Source organism: Littorina saxatilis, linkage group LG7, assembly GCF_037325665.1.
Source record: "Littorina saxatilis isolate snail1 linkage group LG7, US_GU_Lsax_2.0, whole genome shotgun sequence".
Classification (NCBI taxonomy): domain Eukaryota; kingdom Metazoa; phylum Mollusca; class Gastropoda; order Littorinimorpha; family Littorinidae; genus Littorina; species Littorina saxatilis.
Window position 1 is genome coordinate 54,077,526 of NC_090251.1, and position 22,836 is coordinate 54,100,361.

Sequence of the window (22,836 nt, forward strand, 5' to 3'; positions counted from 1 at the left end):
CAGTCTTGAGTATATGTCGAGGGGGAAATATGTACACAGGCGAAAGATGAAATCGTGACAACGGTCCCGGGGCCTGAAAAAATCAGGGTCTTCCTCGGTCCGTACCCACTTTTAATTTACTCTTTTTTGGGGGTTTTGAAGCCAATGTCTGTTTTATGGCCTACTCATTACTTTTTGTTAATTTATTATGTTACAGATTTGAATATATACGGGTTACTTGGATGACTTGATTGTGATACTGTTATTGTTTGTTACTAAGATCTGGTCAGTTCTCTATTTCCTAACTTTTTTGTTGTTGTTGACATTACACACACACATAGACTAAACTAAATTAACTATCCCATGAATATATTCACCATAAAATTACAGACAAGCAATCATACATAATTATAGGTATGCAAACGATTTTCTACAACCCTTAACTTGGTTAAAAACAACGACAGACGGACCAGGGTAGTAGGGTACGGATCGAGGCTTACCCGGGTACGGCTTCGAGGAACAGCTAGTACGGATGAAGGAAAACCCGGTACGGTCCGAGGCTCAGATGAATGACGTTAGAAACGGACTTCTACATAATTAGGGGATTCCCCTCTAAACCAACCAATGGCAGCCAAGAAAGGCCGACAGCCCGCAGTAGCTGTAGAAATTTATAGAATGGCGATCGAAGCCACAGCTCCAAAGTTATGAGCTTTCAAGCCTGAAAGGGTACGGACACCGGCGCACTTACTCTAGAACCTGTTCACCAAGTTTGGTGACGATCGGTCCGTTCATTCTTGAGATCTATATGCGAAAAAAACAAACAAACAAACACATCGACCGAATCCTATACACACCAATAACTCCCTAACCGTGTGTTTGACTGGTCCCAATTTTTGTAAGGACCGTCTCAGGAATGTATAGAACCTGTTCACCAAGTTTGGTGACGATCGGTCCGTTCATTCTTGAGATCTATATGCGAACACAAACAAACAAACACATGGACCGAATCCTATACACACCCCTATACCGGGGGTGTAAAAACAGAAAGAACAGACAGGGTGGCTCCTGCCCTAGCAGAATTAAGGATACTTTTACTTTGGTGCTAACACTGGCTGACAAGAACAAGAACGATGCTGAGAACAGTACAGTGAAACCCCCTTTTAAGACCCCCTGGTTAAGACCCCCTGGTTAAGACCCCCTGGTTAAGACTCCATAGACACCCCTGAGAAGACCGACTGTTCTCAGATTTCATGTTTAAATCTACCACCACTTTAAGACTCTCTCCTTTGATTTTCTCAGATGTTTGGAGCTCTTAAAGGGGGGTTCCACTGTAAAAACAACAACAGTCACTGCAACAAGGTGTCGTGAGTTACTGACCTGCATGGAGGTTGATGTCACTGCCAGCCTTGGCGATGGCCAGCAGTCGCTGTAGGATGAAGCCCTGACGTTGAAGTTTCTCCAGTGCGTAGAACTCACGACACTTCAGGGGACCGTAGTTTCCAAGGCTCTGTTGATATCAAACAATGGCACACGTTTATTGGATTGTTACATGAAACTGGTTTGTAAAAACACCCAATGAAATGGATTTTTTTCCTTAAAGCAATATTGTACTAGTAAAGAAAAGTCTCATGAAATCTCACAGACTAATGTGTACACATGCAGTTTCTTTCTGTATTTGAGTCACTCTGAGAGCAACAAGAACTGAAGACTCACTCACATTCCCTGTCTAAAACACACTTTGAAAGAAAAACAGAATCTCTCTCTAATTCTCTCTCTGGCACTCTTTTAGACGTCTGTAGACGGTTGTAATAACACCCTCTTTCCTAGGAAATTATAAAGTGACAATGCTTACATCAAACAGTGATAAACCTAAAATTCTTTATGCATAGAGTGAGTGAGTGAGTGAGTGTGTGTGTGTGTGTGTGTGTGTGTGTGTGTGTGTGTGTGTGTGTGTGTGTGTGTGTGTGTGTGTGTGTGTGTGTGTGTACACACAAATATGGAAATACACAAATATACCCCCCCCCCCCCAAAAAAAAAAAAAAATACACCAACACCCTTCCATACTCTCTTACCTCGAGGAGCCAATCACAGTAGGCGAGGTGGAAGAGAAGAGCAGTGTCAACTTGCTCGTTGCCAGTGGAGGGCGGCACTGGACTCGAACCCAGACTGGAACCCAGCTGGCCGTCTTCACTTAGCCGCTGGGCCAAGGACTCGATCCCTGAGTCACCAGTCTTGGCTGTGGATTCTGGACTTGACAGAATCTGATCGAGGCTTGTCTTGCGTGAAGTGCTGCAAATACACGGGGAATGAAAAACATATGATTGTGATGAGGATAAGCCTAATTAGTTGATGCGTCAAAGCTTTTCTGGCGTGAACTACTGTTTGTAAGTTGGCTTGCTTTCAGGACTACGCTCAGTAAAAGAAATGCACTGGAACAGTGTTTGTACAGTGAAATACCTCTGTTTAGAGACTCTCTGATTTAAGGCGACCTCTGTTTTTCCCGTCTTATTTCCCAAGATATTTCCTTCATAAAGTCTGTAAACTGAACTTCATTTAAGGCTGTCTCCTTTTTAACAACGCAATTTGTCACCGAATTTTTGAGGTTGTATAACAGAGGTTTCACTGTACCACTTCCTCTTTTGCTACAGCTCTCTGTAGCTTAATACCTATTCAAGCAAACCTTTGTGTGAAAAGTCTTGTTACAAAATCAATCAGAACATTTTGACCAACACACAATAGAAATAGAACAGCGCTCGTGAAGAAGCTGCAAAAAGGGAAACAACTGCACTTTTTCAAAGCAATTTGGAATTTTTTGTGCAGACAGTAGTTATCTCCCTTTGACAACTGTCACACTGAAAGGATGACCCGGTGCTTTATACGTTTTCCTGGTCTCATTATCAAAATTTGCTGCTTAAAAAAACGAAAAGCAAAAATAGTTGATGAAATCCACTTACACAGGTGAAGGGTCAATGTCGTCAGGAGAATCCTCTGTGTTGAGGAAGTCAAAAGCCTCCAGCGCGCTCTCTATAGACACGCTGATACTTGACGACCTTGAACTTGATCTTGATCCCCTGCACTGTTTCTGCAAAAGGTAAAGACAACATTAAGCTGATACTTTACGACTCCTTCATCCTGTCTTTTGCTTGATTCGTCTAACAAGCGATCCACAATTTCTTAAACTCTAAATATATCTCGCATCTTTGTGGTGTCATTTCATTTTTATAGCACTGTACAGCTTTATAATGGCACAACTATGCAAACGGATCAGCTCACTTGAAAACTAGCTAGTCAAGGTGAATAAGAAATGAGTGAAATATCACCATATCATCTGAAATCACCAGAAATTCTCATCAACAACCCTGAACCACCTACCCTGATGAACACGTCTCTTCCAGCAGCTGATTTTCAATGCTCATTTTACTAACATACATGTATCATTTATCATCACAATTCCAAGAACACACAGAACTCAGAGATGTCATACAAACACGAACAAGAACACAAATTTATCCGCCATTACATTATTACATGTGCTGATTGTTCTCTTTGCCTGCGCGCGTATAGTATGTTGGTTATGTTTGGTCATAGTATGTTTGTTTATGTTTGGTCGTTATCTTGCCTGTGCGTGTATTGTATGTTTGGTCGGTTTCTTTGCCTGTGCGTGTATAGTATGCTTGGTCGATGTATGTATTGTAAAGCGCTAAGAGTAGACATTTTTCTAGAATAGCGCTATAAAAGTTTGCATTATTATTATTATAGCATAACATCCATTGGTATTTGTCCTGGTATGAATAACAAACATACACCCATACACTCCTTACAGATATGATACAAAAAATCCAATAGGCTTATAAACAAAGCAAAAGAGCAGATTAAAACCAAACGTTACAGAATGTTGTCAGCAGTGCCCAGAACACAACGTACCCTGATGAACATGTCGAGGGAGGCGACGGTCTCCTCCAGCAGTTGTAACTCGTTGTACTGGCCGCGGAAGTCCTCCAGGGAGGTGTTGAGGTTGAACAGACCCTCCTCCACACTGCCTGCCTCCTCTCGCCACGTCGTGTAGCTCTGCGCCAGGATGCCCGGCAGCTGGGGCGAGGGGGAGGATGGGGAGGAGGAGGAGGAGGTGGAAGAGGCGAGGGAGGAAAGCGAGGACATGCCCACGGACTGTAGCGTCTGGCTGCCCAGTGCCGCGTGGGACAGGAACGAGCCCTGTGTAGGAGAGAAGCAACACTGTGGAACACGTTTGAGTAATGCTGAATTTGATAGAAAAGAGACTAATACTGTTTACTTTAAGAGCACCTGGTTAGCCCCCCTCCCCTCCTCCCCCCTTTCCTTCCCTTCTTTTCCTCCCCCCCCCCCCCCAAACAAAAAAAGGGTGATGAGGGATTGTCTTCTTTTTTAACTGACCTCAGCCATGTTAAATGTTTTCAGCAAATAAAACGATTTTCGGAAATAACTCCGTCCGATTTGTGTATTGGTTGTGGAAGAGTGAATACCCTTGCGTTTCCTCTGACAAACATTGGAGGGGCCAATCACCAGCCAAGGGTGTGTCAAAAACACCTGCTCCTGGCAGCTTTGGGATTCTTTCATGCAAAATGATCATCCTTACTGTTATACAGTGGACCCCGCCCTTCAAGACTTCCTCCTTTTTAAGCCCCCCCCCCCCCCCCCCCCCCTTAAGACCCCCCAATTAAAGACTCCCTCCGTTTTAAGACCTTGTTTTCTCAGACATTCTGTTCATAACCTCTGTAAAACTACCCCCATTTTTTGAGACTCCCTCCTTTTTAAGACCTTGTTTTCTCAGACATTCTGTTCATAGCCTCTGTAAAACTACCCCCATTTTTTGAGACTCCCTCCTTTTTATTAAGACCTTGTTTTCTCAGACATTCTGTTCATAACCTCTGTAAAACTACCCCCATTTTTTGAGACTCCCTCCTTTTTAAGACCTGGTTTTCTCAGACTTTCTGTTCATAACCTCTGTAAAATTACCCCCATTTTAAGACTCCCTCCTTTTTAAGACCTGGTTTTCTCAGACATTCTGTTCATAAAAGGTAAAGGTATTCCCATAACCATCTGGTCGTAGGGGAGAGAGATGTTAGAGATCTCCACTTTTCTGGGGGCCAGCTTTTTATGAGGGCGGTGCCCATCTCCTCTCCCTCGCTGCCTTTGCCTTCCCCGGCCCTGAATAGGGTCAGGTACCCATTTCCAGCTGGGTGGACTGGAGAGCACTCGGAAAAATCGGGTATTTGTATTTGTCCCCGAGTGGGGGACGAACCACGACCTCTAGCGTGAGAGGCACGCGCTCTAACCACTGTGCCACTCCGCTCTCTGTTCATAACCTCTGTAAAATTACCCCCATTTTTTGAGACTCCCTCCTTTTTAAGACCTTGTTTTCTCAGACATTCTGTTTATAACCTCTGTAAAACTACCCCCGTTTTTTGAGACTCCCTCCTTTTCAAGACCTGGTTTTCTCAGATTTTTGGAGGTCTTAAAAGGGGGGTTCCACTGTATACAAGGTGTTTCCAGGATACACTTTCGTCAGTCTCACCTGTGAGAGAGGCCTGTGGGGCGAGCCGGGCTGGGAGGTCTGCGGGCTGTAGCGATGATGATCCATCCCTGCGCCCCTCATGCCCATGTTGGGAGAGACGTGGGCGCTGTGGTACTGTAAGGAGGGGGAGGAGCCAAAGGCGTAGGCCTCGTCCCCCGCCCCCTGGTGGAGGTGGAGGGGGGTGGAATATCTTCGCTCGGGGCCCTGCAAGTCGCTATAGCTGCCAGACTGGTGGAGAAAAAAAAATTAAAAATTGATCATGATTATTAATTTGACGACACATTTTGCAGATAGCTAAACATTTAACATTTTACTGACTGAGGCTCTGTTCTGTAGACAAAAAATCAAAAGTTATCATGATGAGTTTTACGTCAGCATTTTATAGAGATTTCAACTTTTTATCTACTGAGACTTTGTGTTCTATCAAATTTACAATTTTATTTATATAACTTGCAGGAAAGGTGAAATTAAGCTTGCTTGCAACAGACAATGTCGATTGGTGTCGGCACTCACTCAAACACCTTATATCTCAGTTGAAATCACCAAAACCTTTGCCTTCAATCAACCGAATCGTTAAACTTTTACTTATGGTGGGAATCGGGGGACACCAACATTTGACTTAAACTTGTGAAACTTTTATGGCCATTTTGGCAAATTTGCTGAAAAACAATAAATCGGATGCAATAATCCCGGTTGGAATCTATGACCAATCAAGTTGTGTGAAGATGGCCAGTGCCCACCCACCAGATGACCGTTGAGAGCTAATACTGAAACGGGTCGTCGCCGGTGACCCTGTGGTCTGGCTGGGGGCTGGAAGTACGTCACAGTCTCATCCATGCCATCGAGAGGACTGAAAAACACAAATATCATTTTTACCCATGATCAAATCACTTCAGATTAGTAAAACATCAGCATTTACTTTGCAAGATACGTAATTTTAAATGTTTTCGGGGATTGTTTGGGGTGGTCGTCATGAGCTGGTGGTTGTTATCGACAGGTTGTCACAAGAGCCGGTTCGACAGTGTACTAACAATTATTTTGATTTGACTGGACTTTTGAACGTATAAATGAAACAGGAATTCAAAATGTTCACTTTTCACATTCAGTAAACACAAATTAAGCAGAAAAACAGAAAAACTAGGATCACACTCTGAGGTTGATACATTACATACTGTCAGTGTCACTTCCCATCATAACTCTCCCTCCGTCTGTTATCCTGTCTTGTAAACAATAGACAGAGGAAAAACAGGTGTCCTTTTTGGGAGATGTCCTCTCATTCGAGGGGCCTCATATCATAGGTTTGTTTGTTTGTTTATTTGGTGTTTAACGTCGTTTTAAACCACGAAGGTTATATCGCGACGGGGGAAGGGGGGAGATGGGATAGAGCCACTTGTCAATTGTTTCTTGTTCACAAAAGCACTAATCAAAAAATTGCTCCAGGGGCTTGCAACGTAGTACAATATATGACCTTACTGGGAGACATATCATAGGTACCACTGTACAATCCAAGTTGAGTCAACTCACTTCCATGTGATGACAATGGAGAGTTTGAGAGATCCATTGAAGTTGATGCTGATGGTCATGAGCTGGGGGTTGGCGGAGAACAGGTCCTTGACCTCGCAGTTCTTCTGTCCCAGCAGCACGCTCTTGAAGCTCCGCACCTCCTGGGCCTGAGTGGAATGAGATCATGGAGCAATGAAGCAAAATAACATGACATGAATATATAAATACATTGAATAAAACACACACATGAACACACAGATATACTGTCAGGCAGTAGAAACACTGACGGCATCGAAGAAAGAAAAGGGCAAAAGTAAAAATAAAAAAAATACTGTCACCATATCATTTATTATTTCCAGTTGATTTTTTTTAAACAAAAACGTGAAAACGGTACGTAGTGCAGACATTAATCAATTGTCAACACTTTGTCCAGCTGAATACAGTCCTACATTCACTATCATTGTGATTTTTATCTCAAATAAATTCTTACCTTTATGACTAGAATCTCTCCAACAAGAGATTTAAAGGTGAACTCTGGAACGTCCCATCTCTGCGTGTTGTTTTTCTCAATGCGACCTTTCGTCTTCCATTTCTGTGGTCCGTGCCTGATGGTCACCTCAAACACGTCACCGGGACACAGTCGTGCAAAGCCAGCCATGCCTGTAACAGGGAAAATCATACCATGATGAAACAATCTACTGAGCGACTGGGCAAGAATTTTTATGATAACTATAGCTGACCTGATTAGGAGTGTGCCCACGCGGTTAAATACCAGATGCCTTGATTGTTACAGACTGAAACACCCATTTTAAGACCTAAACAAGTCTGAGAAAATCAGGTCTTAAAAAGGAGGAAGTCTTAAAATGGGGGTTCCACTGTATATACGTTTTGTACCAGTTCACCTTTTGGACATTTAAGAGTAAGTTACAGAACGTAATTGAAAAACAAATTTCTTCATATTGTGGTCAAATCTGATCACATTATTAAGTGGTTTACAGCTTCAGACTCATAAACTGACGCCCCTTAACCCCTTCACTGCCACAGTATAACAGCATTATCCGAACGGTCTATGGGAAAGAACTGTGTTTAGAACCCCTACAAGTACTTGGACAGTGGTTACCTCCCATTTAGTTTTCAGAAATGTCCTGAAATGTTGTTGACACAAATCCCACGTATGAGATACGGTTATGGGCGTAGGACAAACCGAAAATGACCACGTATTACATACGGGTGGGCAGTGAAGGGGTTAATCCGTCTATCCTGTCCAACATTCCAAACGTACCAAATGTACTTCATGTCCCTCGTTAAGGAAAAAAATAAACAAGTCTGGTGTCCCTATCTAAACAATCCATTTAGTAACAACAACATTAGCGCACAGGGTCAAAAGAGGATAAAGAGAACTCTTTGTGTGTGTGTGTGTGTGCGTGCGTGCGTGCGTGTGTATGTGTGTGCGTGCGTGTGTGTGCGTGTGTGTGTGTGTATGTGTGTGTTGTGGATTGTGTACGTGTCTATGTGTGCATAGTGTGTGTGTGTGTGTGTGTGTGTGTGCCCATGCGGGCATGCAAGCCTGCATGTGTGTGTAAGGGTGAGGGTGGCATGTTAGGAGGAAGGGTGAGAGTGTAGACCTGCAGGAATGCAGACGGCTCACCTTTCAATTTGCAGTTGAAGGTCCCACACATGTTCTCCAGCTGAGCCTCGATGGCACACAGGGTCTGTGACACACACACACAGCCACAGCGTTACAACAATCACATTGACAAGGGGGTCAGTGGAACAGTGCTCTGCAGGCTTGCCGCATTAGTCATGCTATTGTACATGTACACACAATGTCTGTCACTCTTACAGCAGCAGAAACACTGGTTTGCTCAAATCACAGAAAGAGAGGCCATGAGACTGTTTTAATGATTAATAACGGTTATAAGCTACTGAAACAAGTGACATTTTACAAACAAGTCAAATAGAAAAAAATGCTTTGCCCTGGGAGAGGGTGGAGGTGGGGGGGGACAAGAGGAGAGAAATAACTATTTGATCTTTGCACAAAACAAAACTTAAAACAGCCTCGATTAGCATATTTTAACAAGTGGCTGTAACATTAATTACCTACTGCAATTATTAGGAGAAAAAAAAAAAGTCTGTTTACGGTATCCCGACCGACCCTATTTTTTTTTGCGCGACCCTACACTTTTTTGGGGCATTTGGGTAAAAAAAAAAAAAAAAAAAAAAAAAAAGGCTGTTTTTTGGCATAATAACTTAAAAATATGGGTTTTTGGAAAAACAATAAAAATAAAAATCCTTTCTTTGCCTATGTTACCGTAACCAGACTATTTTTTTTGTTTTGGCCTTAGTATACCTGCAGTAAATTACAGACAACTGTTTTGTTGGGAGTTCAAATATACACATGCATGTAATTTGTAAACACAGGTAGCAGGCAGGCACACACACACACAAGCACAGACACACACACTACCCCTGCCTTGAACACTAACAAACGGACAAACAAAACAAAACAAAGCAAAACAAAACAAAACAAGAATTCACTTAGTTTAAACAGGTTTGAACATTCTGATGCATAATCAAGGTCTTGCCATTAGTTGCCAACATAAAACAGCATTCACAGGAAAACATTATACCTGATGGGCTATATTTCATGCTTGGAGGAGCATTTCCATCAGAAAATCTGTCATGCGTGTCAATGTTGTTCACCCACGTCATCAATGTTGTTTAACCGACATAAATCCAATCCCATTTTATCAAACGATCTTTTACAAAAAACACCTCATGTTGACTCCTCTGTACGCACTGGAAGAAGTGGCGTTTGGAAGATGGAGAAAGGAGATTATTAATTGCTCTGCCTGTGTGTCAGGCCTGCCAACTCTTGTGAAGCGCCTCAAGTGTAACAATTGTGTTTTTTTTTAAAATTTCCTGCTTACCAAATGGTGTTTAAGTGTAGCATTGTCCAACATTTATTTGCACATTCGCATTAATTTGTGCTATCTCGCGCAAGAATACAATTATTTTAAATGTTTAATTTGAAAGCAGGAACACATATAATGCCCATTAGAGTGTCTGCAGTGCTACTTTTCAGTGTAGACAATGTTTTATGAACAGTATTCTGACCTCTACACGGAAAGAGAAGCAGAAACGAGTACCTGAGGACTCACAAGAAAGAGGGAACTGTTGCATGCTTGTGATAATTTGTTTGAGAGTGACGCTAACAGTGTAACAAGTTCTCCTACAAGTAGCATGCTACCCTGAAAGCGTAACAATAATGGCAGCTCTGGTGTGTGATGCGTGAGTGCGTGTGTGTGTGTGTGCATGTGTGTCTGTGTCGGGTTGGAGAGTTTCAGGATCTTACCTGTGCACACTCCTCGTAACCATACTTGACGTTGCTGAGCGAGTCTTTGCGGTTCCGTGGCGCTGTTGAATACGCTGTTGAGTATGCCCTGGCCATGGTTCGAGCCCCTGTATAACAAAACTCATCTAATAACCTCATATTACAATTTTATCACAAAATCCATTCACTGACTTCATACTTTTATCACTGGGCGGGACCATGCAAAGCCCAGGATAAGATGGGTTGAAATGTTACTTAAATAGTCATCTCAATTTCAACTAATTTAACCCATCGCTTGGGTACCCACCTAGCACTCGATCCCTGGCTTTTTCTCCTTACACACCATCCCTGGGTACATATATCTTATTGAGAAACAGTCTTTTAAAACAGCCCACTTGAACAACACTCATACTGTGGCCTGGCTCATATTGCTTATTAGTATACCAAAACACAGGTTCAGCCTTGTCCTAGTGCAATAGTGCTATGCTGGCACTTTCATTACATGACCCAACCCAGCAATTAACCTAAAATCTGCAATTCTGATTCAGCAGCAACTTAATATTACTCAATAATGATAATCATCAAAGATTCAGAAATGTCATTATTCTTTGTCCCTCGGGCTATTTCCAATCTAGAATAATAACGACATCAAATCAGTGTCAGAAGCTTCTTCATGTCATTATTAGTATGTGCAGGAGTATCACATTGAACTTACCTTCCAGCAATTTCTGATGCACAAGGTAACATTCATGCAGTTCGTCAATCTGAAGAAAATAGTAATAATAATAATAATAAGACATCTGTCAAAACCCTAGCTGCCTTAAATTGCATGACATTTCACAAAGATCATACTGATAAAAATTAAGTAAGCGCTTGAACAGCTTATTCTGTTTGTTGACACGGCCTCATATGTATCTGACTCACAGTTTTAACAAGATGAAATGCTGTGATGACAAAAAGGTCACACACAAATCAACAGCTGAAAATGTACACAATGAAGATAAACAAGCCTTTGGTAACTTTTTCTTATACATATAAAAACTAATATTTTCATTACAAAAATAACAAACAACAACTGCAATATTATGGAAAAGATTTTCATCAAACCTTTCGATAATTTAGCAGTATCACATCACAAGCAAGAAAAACCAACAACCTAGAATCAATTTGTATGTTATATTAAGTGAACATAACTGACGTGGGTGGTAACGCACTTGCGCTCGGAAGCGAGAGGTTGCGTGTTCAGGCCTGGGTCAGGCCGCAATTTTCTCCCCCCTTTCCTAACCTAGGTGGTGGGTTCAAGTGCTAGTCTTTCGGATGAGACGAAAAACCGAGGTCCCTTCGTGTACACTACATTGGGGTGGGCACGTTAAAGATCCCACGATTGACAAAAGGGTCTTTCCTGGCAAAATTGTATAGGCATAGATAAAAATGTCCACCAAATACCCGTGTGACTTGGAATAAAGTGTAAAAAAATTCCATCTCACACAGCATTAAGTCTCAGGGCTTGGAAACATGAATACACGCATGCAGGATAAAAAAAATGGGTAGCGCCGTATACTGTATGGCAGCTCGCTTTCCCCAGGGAGAAAGCAGCCCGAATTTCTGTGAGGTTACCCTCATGGACTATATAAAATCTTATCCTTATCCTTATCCTATGATGATTTACCTTGGCAAGATGGAACTCCAGTTTCTTGAGATATCTCTCAGCGGACTTGATTTGCTGAAAATAAAATAAATCATATGCTTGACTGCTCATGCAAATAAAAACAGAAAATATCGCTGAACTCAGAGAAAAGTAATGATTTTTTATTTTTTTTCATTATAGGCAATGTAAAAAAAATGCAGGTAAATCAGATGAAAGATTTCTCATAACTGAAGAGGCGACTCGACCTGAAGAATTGTAACTCACGACGTTGAATCAAAAATGCTCATTCACCGTACACTGGTTTCTTTAAAACTTATCTCATCATGTGCAATATTTGCTAACTCGGGCAGAATTGTCATCATTAATTTACCTTCCCTATGATCTTATCCGCTTTCTTCAGCTTATTGTTAATTTTAATTTGTTATTTAAACTTCAAATCACAGTAGAGTTCACAAGAGTAGGAACAAAAAGAATTGGAAACTTGAGACTTGCTCCATGATTTACATGTGTCTGGGAGTATTTGTCATACTTGCATGCCTGTTTTAACTAATTGATCTAAAATCTCCGACACATATCAATTATGAACAGCAAAACCAGTTATCATTATCATATACACGAAAGTACACCATTGAAAAACTTAACTACATGCAATGCAAATAACACAATGAGAGAGAGAGAGAGAGAGAGAGAGAGAGAGAGAGAGAGAGAGAGAGAGAGAGAGAGAGAGAGAGAGAGAGAGAGAGAGAGAGAGAGAGTTGAAACACAAACATACTTATTTTTGTGTTTTCAACGCTATTAATCATTTAATGTGTACATTGGGATGTCCCATAAGTGGTAGATTGGTAGTGGTGGTGGTTGAAAGGGGGGGGGGGGAGGGGGTAAGAGTTACAAAAAGATTAATGATGTGCTGCCATCTAAAGAAGTGAATTCAACTGTCCCGTGTGAAATTCTCTTCCCTGACGTAATATTTAATTTTAATGAAAAAAAAAGGTGTTCTTTTGTGCTGATTATAGTGCTATTACAGTGCAGGTGGGTGGCAGGTTTTTATCTTCTTTTTTGGGGGGGTGGGGGGGGGGGGGCTTGGGTTGGAGGATGTGATTATCTGTTCTTAAATATACCCACAAGGCAAATCTAAGTTCAGTGCAACTTGATCTTTCTCTCACACCCAATTAGGGACCCAGTTTCACGAAAGTTAAATTAAAAATATAAACAAATGCATCGAGAGACACAGTGTCGAAGCATCCCATGTGTTATAAATAAATGTATGTAATTATTGTGCTGTTATAGTAGTCATTCCACTTTTAAGGAACTGCAGGTGCATTCAAGTGATCTAAAGTTACAACCATGTGACTCCACTGAAAATGTGCTAAATCTGCTTTTCATTAAATGAAACAGTGATATACCAAACAACACATGTTTACAACTGTTAATGTGGGACTGGCTGCAACCAGCTTAAACATGATATATATATGATTTTTGTTTGTTTGTTTGCTTAACGCCCAGCCGACCACGAAGGGCCATATCAGGGCGGTGCTGCTTTGACATATAACGTGCGCCACACACAAGACAGAAGTCGCAACACAGGCTTCATGTCTCACCCAGTCACATTATTCTGACACCGGACCAACCAGTCATAGCACTAACCCCATAATGCCAGACGCCAGGCGGAGCAGCCACTAGATTGCCAATTTTAAAGTCTTAGGTATGACCCGGCCGGGGTTCGAACCCACGACCTCCCGATCACGGGGCGGACGCCTTACCACTCTAAGGCCAACCGTGCGGGTATATATTACCCGCTATTACGAGCTAGTCGTGTGACAGAGAGTTTTCTTGCACACGAGACTGTAGATGTTTCACGACGGCTTTAGCCGGAGTGAAACAGCAGCAGTCGAGTGTGCAAGAAAACTCTCTGTCACACGACTAGCTCGTAATGGCGATTATGTCTCACAGCTTCAACAGAGGAGAGAACAAACACGTTTTGCGTACTCACGCTTGATAAACCTAAACACAGGAGCAGCCATTGTGGAGAGATCTACTTTTTGACGAAAGTGACCGAACAACTATAAATGACGTCTCGGAATATGTGAATGACGTCACAGTCATCGTCACATTCTGTATCTTTTGAAGCATCGCAATCTTCATGACGTCTTTCTGTGTCTGCATCCGCGAAATGTTTGTTCTTTCCGGGATCTTTGTCATCTATGTTCACAACTCTGTCCTTATAGTGTCAGACTAACAGGCCTCCTGAGCGAGCCACTTTCCAAGGGCAGCTAAATTCGCGTATGGAAACAGTGCTGTCGTCTGGAATGCCGTTTTCAGTATTCTGAGCGTTGAAGAATTTGTAAAGAGTAGAAACGATAACAGCAGGAGAAATAAAAGTCGTGTGTGCATTTTGGGGTTTTTTGGGGGACGATTTCGAGTTTGAATCCGTTCTTGCACATGCTCCAAAGCGCGTAACATACAATCTTGCACACGTTTGCTTTAGTAGTGGCAAAGAAGGAAAGCGTGTGACATATATATATATATATATATATATGACAATAAACACTGATGCAGTTAATACAACACACAGGAAGGTCAAAAGAAAAGTAAAACAACAACAACACCAGGTAGCAATTCAACTAATCTACATTCACAAGGTCAGTGAGTTAAATAATTTGTTACGTTCTTACAGATGCAGTGTCAGAAAAAAAACATGAATATTTTGCTCTTTGACTTTTTCCAGAGCATCTAAGCTAAGAGGGTTTTGGAAAAAAAACATGCTAAACTAGATAAATCATGCATACACTGTCAAATGGAATAAGCACATTATACAAGTTTACACTGACATTTGTTTTTTGATGGCAGAAAGTTTTTTTATGCAGTTCTGTGGAAGTCATAAAGAATGTGACCAGAACTAGTAAGTCTTGAATTATTAGGCAAAAAAAAAAAAAAAGGTCTGTTTACGGTAACCCGACCGACCCTAGTTTTTTCGCGCGACCCTAGACTTTTTTTTGGCATTTGGGAAAAAAAAAAATCTCGTTTTTTTTGGCAAAATAACGTAAAAATATGTTTTTTTGGAAAAAAAAAAAAAAAAAAAAAAATCCCGACCTACCGACCCTATTTTTTTGGCCTATGTTACCGTAAACAGACCTATTTTTTTTTTGGCCTTAAAGATATCAACAAGATATCACTCTGCTTAAAAAGCACCATGATGTTGATTTCTCCTGTGTGGGGGAGGATCTTAATTGTTCCATGTAAAACTCTGTGGCCAGATTGTACCATGGTGACCCGGCCATCGAATCACTTACACGGGACGAAGGACTGTGCAACCTTTAACAATTAAAGGTCATGTTTCCCCCCTCCTTTTTTAAAGTCTTCGCGAAATAAGTGTTACTGTTAGATAACAAAACTTTTTGAACATGCTGCTCAGAAGTAGTCGTGCGCAAAATTGTATTGTTTGAAGAAGACCATGCAAGAAACAAAACAACTGAATGAGTAACTGAGAGCAAAGTGCAGCAAACCAAACAATGATTGAATCACTCTCTGCGTACCTTGTCCACTTCATGAACTCTTCCCTATTCAAGAGGCAACAATAAATGGAATTGTTAATTAAATATTGTTATAATCAGATGTCAGTTGTTATAGGATTCATTAAATATTTTTTTCATAATCTGTTGTCATGTTAGCTATTCATTACAATTTTGTTGTTGTAATCTGTTGTCATGTTAGCTACTTCTATTAGTTTAAGGAGGAAGCTAAGTCAAAAGAGAGTATACTGCTGTTACACTATCAACACTGTATCATACACATACAGAATGAAATATTACTTGCACAACAACTCAAGGATTATACACGAGTACAGAAGACTGTGAGGCAATTTGAACAAAAGTGTAATTTTCTAACCTAAAATATTTTCTTTTAAATTCACAAGGAACATAACAGCAATAATTGTTCTTGACCTAAGAATAAGCATTAACTTCAAAGTGCTTCAAAACCAAAAGAAAAAAACACCTCTCCCAGTTAATAGCCCAATTAACATAAAAAGACCAGCAAATATATCATCTGCAGCTCTAAACTCCGAAGAATTGAAGACAAAAGTGATCAAAGTCAAACTTTACATTTTCCCAGAACCTGAATTTAGTGTCAAAACTTTAAGATACTCGCATCAACTTTCAAGTCACAATTACACAATTTTCCCCATGCTTTATTTCCAACAACAGCTAAATTTAGACACTTATAGTACTTCACCATGAAGATGGAATTGGTGCTTTGGGCAAGGCACAGAGAGAATAAAATCAAGGGGAGTCCTGTTGGTGTTTACCTGTGCAGTGGAGGTAGCATTGTCACTAGCCTGCAGCTGTCGGATGTCTTCATTTGTAACCTGGATGTACTCTCTGAAACAACACATTCAACAAATGATCAAATAAAGAAACCTAAAAAAAGAAACAGATAGAATAGAAAAGACAAGACAGAGAGAGAAAGAGATCTGACTCTCGCTTGATTTCAAAGTAATTAAGTTATTGTTAGTATGTGAAAGTGCTAGTGTGTGTGTGTATGTGTGTGTGTGTGTGTGTGTGTGCGCGTGCATGCCTGTGTGTGTGTGTGTGTGCATGTGTGCGTGCTTCCATCATTTAGTGTGTGTGTGTGTGTGTGTGTGTGTGTGTGTGTGTCAATCAAATTATGCCAAAGACAGCGAAAGTGGTAAAAGAAAAGTATGTTTATACTCTCATATCTGCACAAAGTTTGTATGACCGCATATATATGTATAGGTTACAACACGAGTGTTTTTTTTTATATGGCTTGTATTTCAGTCAGCGGATGAATATCATCGGGAGACACGAGCCTCTGGCGAGTGGCTCTCGATTGATATTCCCGCTGGGTCTTGACTGAAATACAAGCCATATAAAAAACCACGAGTGTTGTAATCTGTATATCCCATTCTACCATCAAACACAAAGTGTAGACTACTAGCGGCACTGTTGCGATCTGTGCAGGGTAAAACTGTTGCCAGCGAGACTTAGCCCTTTTGCAACCTTAACTAAGTGACCGTCGCTGAAAAAATAAAACGAATGAGTGCATCGATAAGTACGCGGTAACACTACTTTCAGACCATTTAAAAGCTTTAAGTAAAGGTTCATAAGTTGCAAGAAAGTAATGAAGTCGAATAGAAATTAATTTAGTTGAAGCGCACAATTCTTTTGTTTTGCGTTTCAGGTCGGCAGAACGGGCGAAACGGGTTTGGGACCCATTTGGCTTACTCGATTCAGAATCGATTCCACGTTGTTTTTCTCGAACGTGCTTATTGACAGAGAAGCAAATTTTAGGGAACAAATATGTAGGTTTAGATTTAACCATTTGCTCCCTATTTGAAATGTATCTACGTGATAAACTGTTTTGCGAGTGTGTTTGCATGGATGAACTTAAACTGGTATGGGTGTGACTGTGAGGAAAACGCGACCGACACGTCTGTCACCGCCGATTGATTGCATTTTGAAGGAATATGACTGGATTACGGAAAAATATGTGGACTTACTGCAGAGCCAGGCAAAAGAGTAGACTTGCTCGCAAAACACGTGAAACAGCCGATGTTTGATAGCTGAAGGCGCACACCAAAACACACTACCGACAGATTCTCAAAAGTCGTCTGCTAACGATGCAAGGGGAGGGTACTCGTGTTTTTGTTTTGGTTCGCTAGCATCTGGTTATCTTGTAAGTTGAATGTTCGTTTTTTTCGACCTGCATTGCTTTCATAATGAAAGAAACTTTTGCTTATTGCATCTCATACATCAGATCAGTTCTGAGATTCATTTTTGCGTGCAACTGATATGGTTTTCTGAGCCGTGCAATACGATTTTAGAACTTCATACAAATTCTGTGTCACATTGTTCGGCGCGAGGTCAAAGGTCGGGAGGAAAGTAGTCCTTTGCCCAAATCGGAATCTGCACTATCATATATTTTTTGGAGTCCATGATGTATTTATTGAGCTATAAAAATACAACATATATACCCATACTGAAGTAACAGAGACAAAGAAGGGAGGTCATGGGATATATATATATACATACATCCATGACAGTCCACATGTATCTTTACACACACAACAATTCTCACACGTGTTTGTTCGCATTTGTTTGTTAGCGGTTCTGAATTCCTCTCTCCCCTGTGCAAGACTTGCAGCACATAATCCCAAAGCAAACTGGGGGCATGATGCCTCAACATGTGTGCTCACAGCTTTGCCAAGAAGGGCCAGAGTGCAGTGGGCTTTACGCTCACTGTCCGCTCGGACACTCGCAACGCAGGGCAAAGCACCTAGCTTGGCACAAGGTACATGTTTCAACGTCCTTTACACGTTTTTTGTTTAGTTTTTGAGTGCACATTCTGGTTATGTTGGAGGCTGTCTGGGAATCGAGGTGCTGCAGAGTGCAATGCTGCGGCGTCTGGCTTATTCCGCCCTTGCTTGTTTTATGGCGTCCTTCCTCAATTTGCTTAATTCATTGTCAAAACAACACTGTGCCTTCTCAAGCCTTTCTTTTCTTCTCCTATACTTTTTTTTACCTTGTTGTACAAACTGAAGTGGAAAAACAGAGCAGAGAGAAGGGGGGAGGGGGGGGAGGGAGGAGAGAGAGAGAGAGAGAGAGAGAGAGAGAGAGAGAGAGAGAGAGAGAGAGAGAGAGAGAGAGAGAGAGAGAGAGAGAGAGAGAGAGAGAGAGAGAGAGAGAGACTTGAGAATAAACCATGTTAGGGCCAACAACCCTTTCTCCCTCCCTCTCCCCGTGAGCCACCAACCCGATCCATAATTCAACCTCGATCCCCTAATCAACGAATTTACTAGAAGATCCTCATGTCATTCTGTCAACACACACTTCCCTGAAACATTTCTACCAAAAGCAAGTTCACAACATTAGTTCACAGTTCGTCTGATACATGTCAGGATAGCAAAATGCACCCAGAAACCTTAAAATTGCCTCTAAGTGGTCATTTTTCAACCTCATTTTAAAGTTCATCACTAATAGTAAAATCAAGTGAGCAAATGAGAAGAAGAAGTAAAATCAAATGAACCGGCATCAGTGAAGTATTACGGTTGCCCAAGGGCACATAGAGAGCTGTCAAATGCAGGTGTGCCAACCGACTCGAAGACCTGTTAATTGCTCTTACAGGGCATGATGTTAAAAATGTTTGAAGGTCATTCAACCAAGACTCAAGTAATGTCAGCTAAGTGCGACACATGTGAAGAGCGTTACCTTGAAGTTGAGGTGCCACATTAGCTAAAAACAGCAAGGGAAATGTAGGAGTTTTGCTATCCTAGCTTTTTCTTGGTCAACTCAGATGATAATTGTATCATATGTGACATTCTGCAGGTTCATGGATATGAAAAACTTACAAATTGGTAACTAATTTTGCACTTTCCTACCTATTAGTAAATGTTACCAAGACATTACTTTGATTCTCCCTTTGCCTCAGGCCTGCTCCCAATTCAGTACAGTGGTACCTGTGATGAAAGGACAGCCTTGGGACCAGCCCACAGTGTCCCTACAACCTGTGATGAAAGGACAGCCTTGGGACCAGCCCACAGTGTCCCTACATTGCAGGTGGCCTGTCATGACAGGTATACTTTGGTAAAGATAATATAAAAAGGGACAACAGGTGTCCTTTTAAGGGAGGTGTCCTCTCATGGGAGCGTCCACACATCACAGGTACCGCTGTAGTACAATATCATACATGTACATTCATCAATGCTTGATGTTTCAACCTAAATTGACAGCAGCATTCAATGAATATCCTTGAAAGTACACTGGGCCACCTCCCCCCATGCACCCCCAACCCCCTTTAAAACCATACACTTTAAAAACCAGGAAGCAATGGAAAAAAATCAAAAGACAGTTCTAATGTCTCTTAACCTAAATAATTCTGTTTCTGTCAAAAATCACCCAGACTATAAAGGTAAATGACATCTTGAATCACATGCTGTCACTACCAAGTACCACAAAAAGAAATGGTCATACAAAAACAAGAACTACTTCAATACTTGTCTCTTCACCGAAACATTCCTGTTTCTTTTGAAAGTCGATTTAGCCTCATAACCTAAATGTTCCCTTTTTTAAACATTTTTTAACAAATCACCTTTTTTTTTTTTAAAGCGGTCAAAGGCATGGTCATTGCTCCCTCCCCCTGGCTTGTCAAGCCTTGCTCAAATATTTGATGTCTATGTGAAAGGGGCCTTAAGTCAACAATCCAACACTTGCCCTGACTTGAGTGTCCCCTTCAGACCAGGTACTTGGATGGTGGCAATTGCTATTCAATATGCTGTGAGAATGGACCATCATGAATAAAATGCAGCATTTTTCCATCTATTGACAATATGTGACCTAGGTGACTGGGTGACCCACTGACCGAAACTTGTTACACAGTGGAACCCCCTCAAAGACCCCCCCCCCAAGTTAAGACTCCCTCACTTTTCAGACCACGTTTTCTCACATTTTCTGTTCATAACCTCTGTAAAGGTCCCCCCATTTAAGACTCCCTCCTTTTTAAGACCTGATTTTTGAAGGTCTTAAAAGGGGGGTTCCACTGTAATGCCCTGCTGATTCAAACATTTTACATTTGATACACTTAAGCTTTCCCCCCTCCCCTCCTCCCCTGAATGGGAAAGAACAACACTGCTTTGATTTAATTTTTATTTCTTCAACTGCATGCGCGTGTGTGCATGTGATCAAATGTATGTGGAGAGGAGCCGGTGGTATTCGGACAGGAGTAAAACCTAATTCAAGATTATAAACCACACCTGATCGCTTCAAGGTTGGATTCCTCATATTCAGAAAACTATGAGGCCTGGAACATTTCAGCTATCAGTACAATATTCTTTTTCTTCTGCGTTCGTGGGCTGAAACTCCCACGTACACTCGTGTTTTTGCACGAGTGGAATATATCGTATGACCGTTTTTACCCCGCCATTTAGGCAGCCATACGCCGCTTTCGGAGGAAGCATGCTGGGTATTTTCGTGTTTCTATAACCCACCGAACTCTGACATGGATTACAGGATCTTTTCCGTGCGCACTTGGTCTTGTGCTTGTGTGTACACACGAAGGGGGATAAGCCACTAGCAGGTCTGCACATAAGTTGACCTGGGAGATCGGAAAATCTCCACACTTAACCCACCAGGCGGCCGCGACCGGGATTCGAACCCTCGACCTTCCGATTTAGAGGACAACGTCTTACCACCCCGCCACAGCGCCCGTCAGTACAATATGATACCACTTATAGTCATGAACAGTCAGCAGTTTTATGACAACAGGGACCAACAAGAAATGTTTGACAGTTCAAATGACCCGTCGAGTCTCTGAGTTGCTTGCAAGCTTTGATGGCAAAACACCACTGAAAAAATGTGATCTATAAAAACTTTCAAGATTCAGAATTCAATATACATTGATATATAATTCAATATATTATATACGTTGATATAATCACATCTACATAGAACAGTCAGTTTGTTCCCTGACTCAGAGGACAATAGGTTGGTTAGACCTAGATTGAAAATACGTATAGGTCCAAATACAGTCCTAGCTAACATAAAAATCGTTCTGTCAGAACTCCTCCTACATGTGAAAACTATCAGAGGGGCGAAATAGGGGGTCACAACAATGTGTCCGATAGAAATTTTGTTTGCGTGAATGACTGAAGACTGAGGTCTGCCAACAACACTGTTAGGAGGAATGGTGGTCGTCCCATTGTATTCTGTCAATTCAAGAGAGAGAGAGAGACATGAGCAGTGTGCTAATATTTCCATTCAAGAGCCTCAATGGCCCTCCCCCACAATATTTTGTCTAATCTTCAACAGAAATTTTGAGTTTGACACACCTCAACTTAACAGACCTCAGCACACCTTTCTTAACTTTGGAGGTTTGTTCATTATCTGAAATTAGTTTCCACCCGGAAAGCATTGTCTTATAGTTTCTGATTACAACCAGAGGCCAACAGGTGACTTGGAGAAAAACACTTTCAAGATGACCTGATTGACATAGGTATCTTACATCTACAAGATAACAGAGTTTACTCAGCACTCTTAATCCGAAATGAGCAAACATCTCCACTGACAGAGCTCAATCTGTGTCAAATGTCCGTCGTGACTTTAGGACAACTTCACAACACTTAAGCCTCTTTGAGATGTGACGCTGTGCCAAAACGTGCTTTGACGGTCACCCCCTGAGTTTGATTACATTTTTTTTTATCTGTTCGCATCTTTCATGGCAAACCAATGTTTTTTAATGACAAACATAACCCATAGAGATAATAATCATAACCGTGCTAGATATGGTCATTTCTGTTTGACAATAAAAAAAGAAAGAAACGAGATGCGTGGGTTGAAACGAGTGAGTGTGAATGGGACACTTCAAGGGAACTCAGGATTTTGCTTGTTTGCTTGTTTACCATCGACTTACCTATAACTTACTGTGTGTGTTTGTAGATGAAGTATAAGTCTTCAAATCTGTCCCACAATAAATAAAAATTTCAAACTATTTCTTAAAAAAAAAAGGATTGAAAAGGAACGGTTTCGGACGTTACACATAATGTCAAATGTGCCTGTGAACGAAAAGTTCGTCTGCTACTCCACTGTGAGCCGTCGTCAACATTCACGTTAATGGCGACTACAAATTGCACTCTTTGAACGTAATTTACCACACAAAAAGCATTAGACCGTGTGCTAGTCAGTCTTTCAGCTCTGAAAAGGTCAGTACTTTTTTTTTTGTCAAACGGTAACGTACGAAAATATCCAGATTCCAAAAAAGGTATTCTACATTTTCGCGGTAGAAAGATTATTTCGGGAAGCCATCTTTACCCAG

The 22,836-nt window shown here is 41.3% G+C and overlaps 1 protein-coding gene across 3 annotated transcripts in view; it reads right to left on the reverse strand.

The window, feature by feature from the left end:
- LOC138971818 (rho family-interacting cell polarization regulator 2-like) overlaps nucleotides 1-22,836 on the reverse strand; it is an 87,432-nt gene that overhangs the window by 13,297 nt on the left and 51,299 nt on the right. For 2 of the 3 annotated variants that reach the window (XM_070344642.1, XM_070344641.1), the window contains exons 3-16: nucleotides 16,319-16,391; nucleotides 15,549-15,572; nucleotides 12,037-12,090; nucleotides 11,083-11,131; nucleotides 10,389-10,495; nucleotides 8,682-8,745; nucleotides 7,524-7,693; nucleotides 7,055-7,200; nucleotides 6,275-6,380; nucleotides 5,531-5,758; nucleotides 3,904-4,191; nucleotides 2,934-3,061; nucleotides 2,052-2,268; nucleotides 1,357-1,486 (exon numbers count right to left, since the gene is read on the reverse strand). In XM_070344642.1, the coding sequence (XP_070200743.1) occupies nucleotides 1,357-1,486; nucleotides 2,052-2,268; nucleotides 2,934-3,061; nucleotides 3,904-4,191; nucleotides 5,531-5,758; nucleotides 6,275-6,380; nucleotides 7,055-7,200; nucleotides 7,524-7,693; nucleotides 8,682-8,745; nucleotides 10,389-10,495; nucleotides 11,083-11,131; nucleotides 12,037-12,090; nucleotides 15,549-15,572; nucleotides 16,319-16,391 (1,784 nt within the window). The remainder of the gene's footprint in view (nucleotides 1-1,356; nucleotides 1,487-2,051; nucleotides 2,269-2,933; nucleotides 3,062-3,903; nucleotides 4,192-5,530; nucleotides 5,759-6,274; nucleotides 6,381-7,054; nucleotides 7,201-7,523; nucleotides 7,694-8,681; nucleotides 8,746-10,388; nucleotides 10,496-11,082; nucleotides 11,132-12,036; nucleotides 12,091-15,548; nucleotides 15,573-16,318; nucleotides 16,392-22,836) is intronic. The other variant, XM_070344643.1, reaches the window with a different exon arrangement.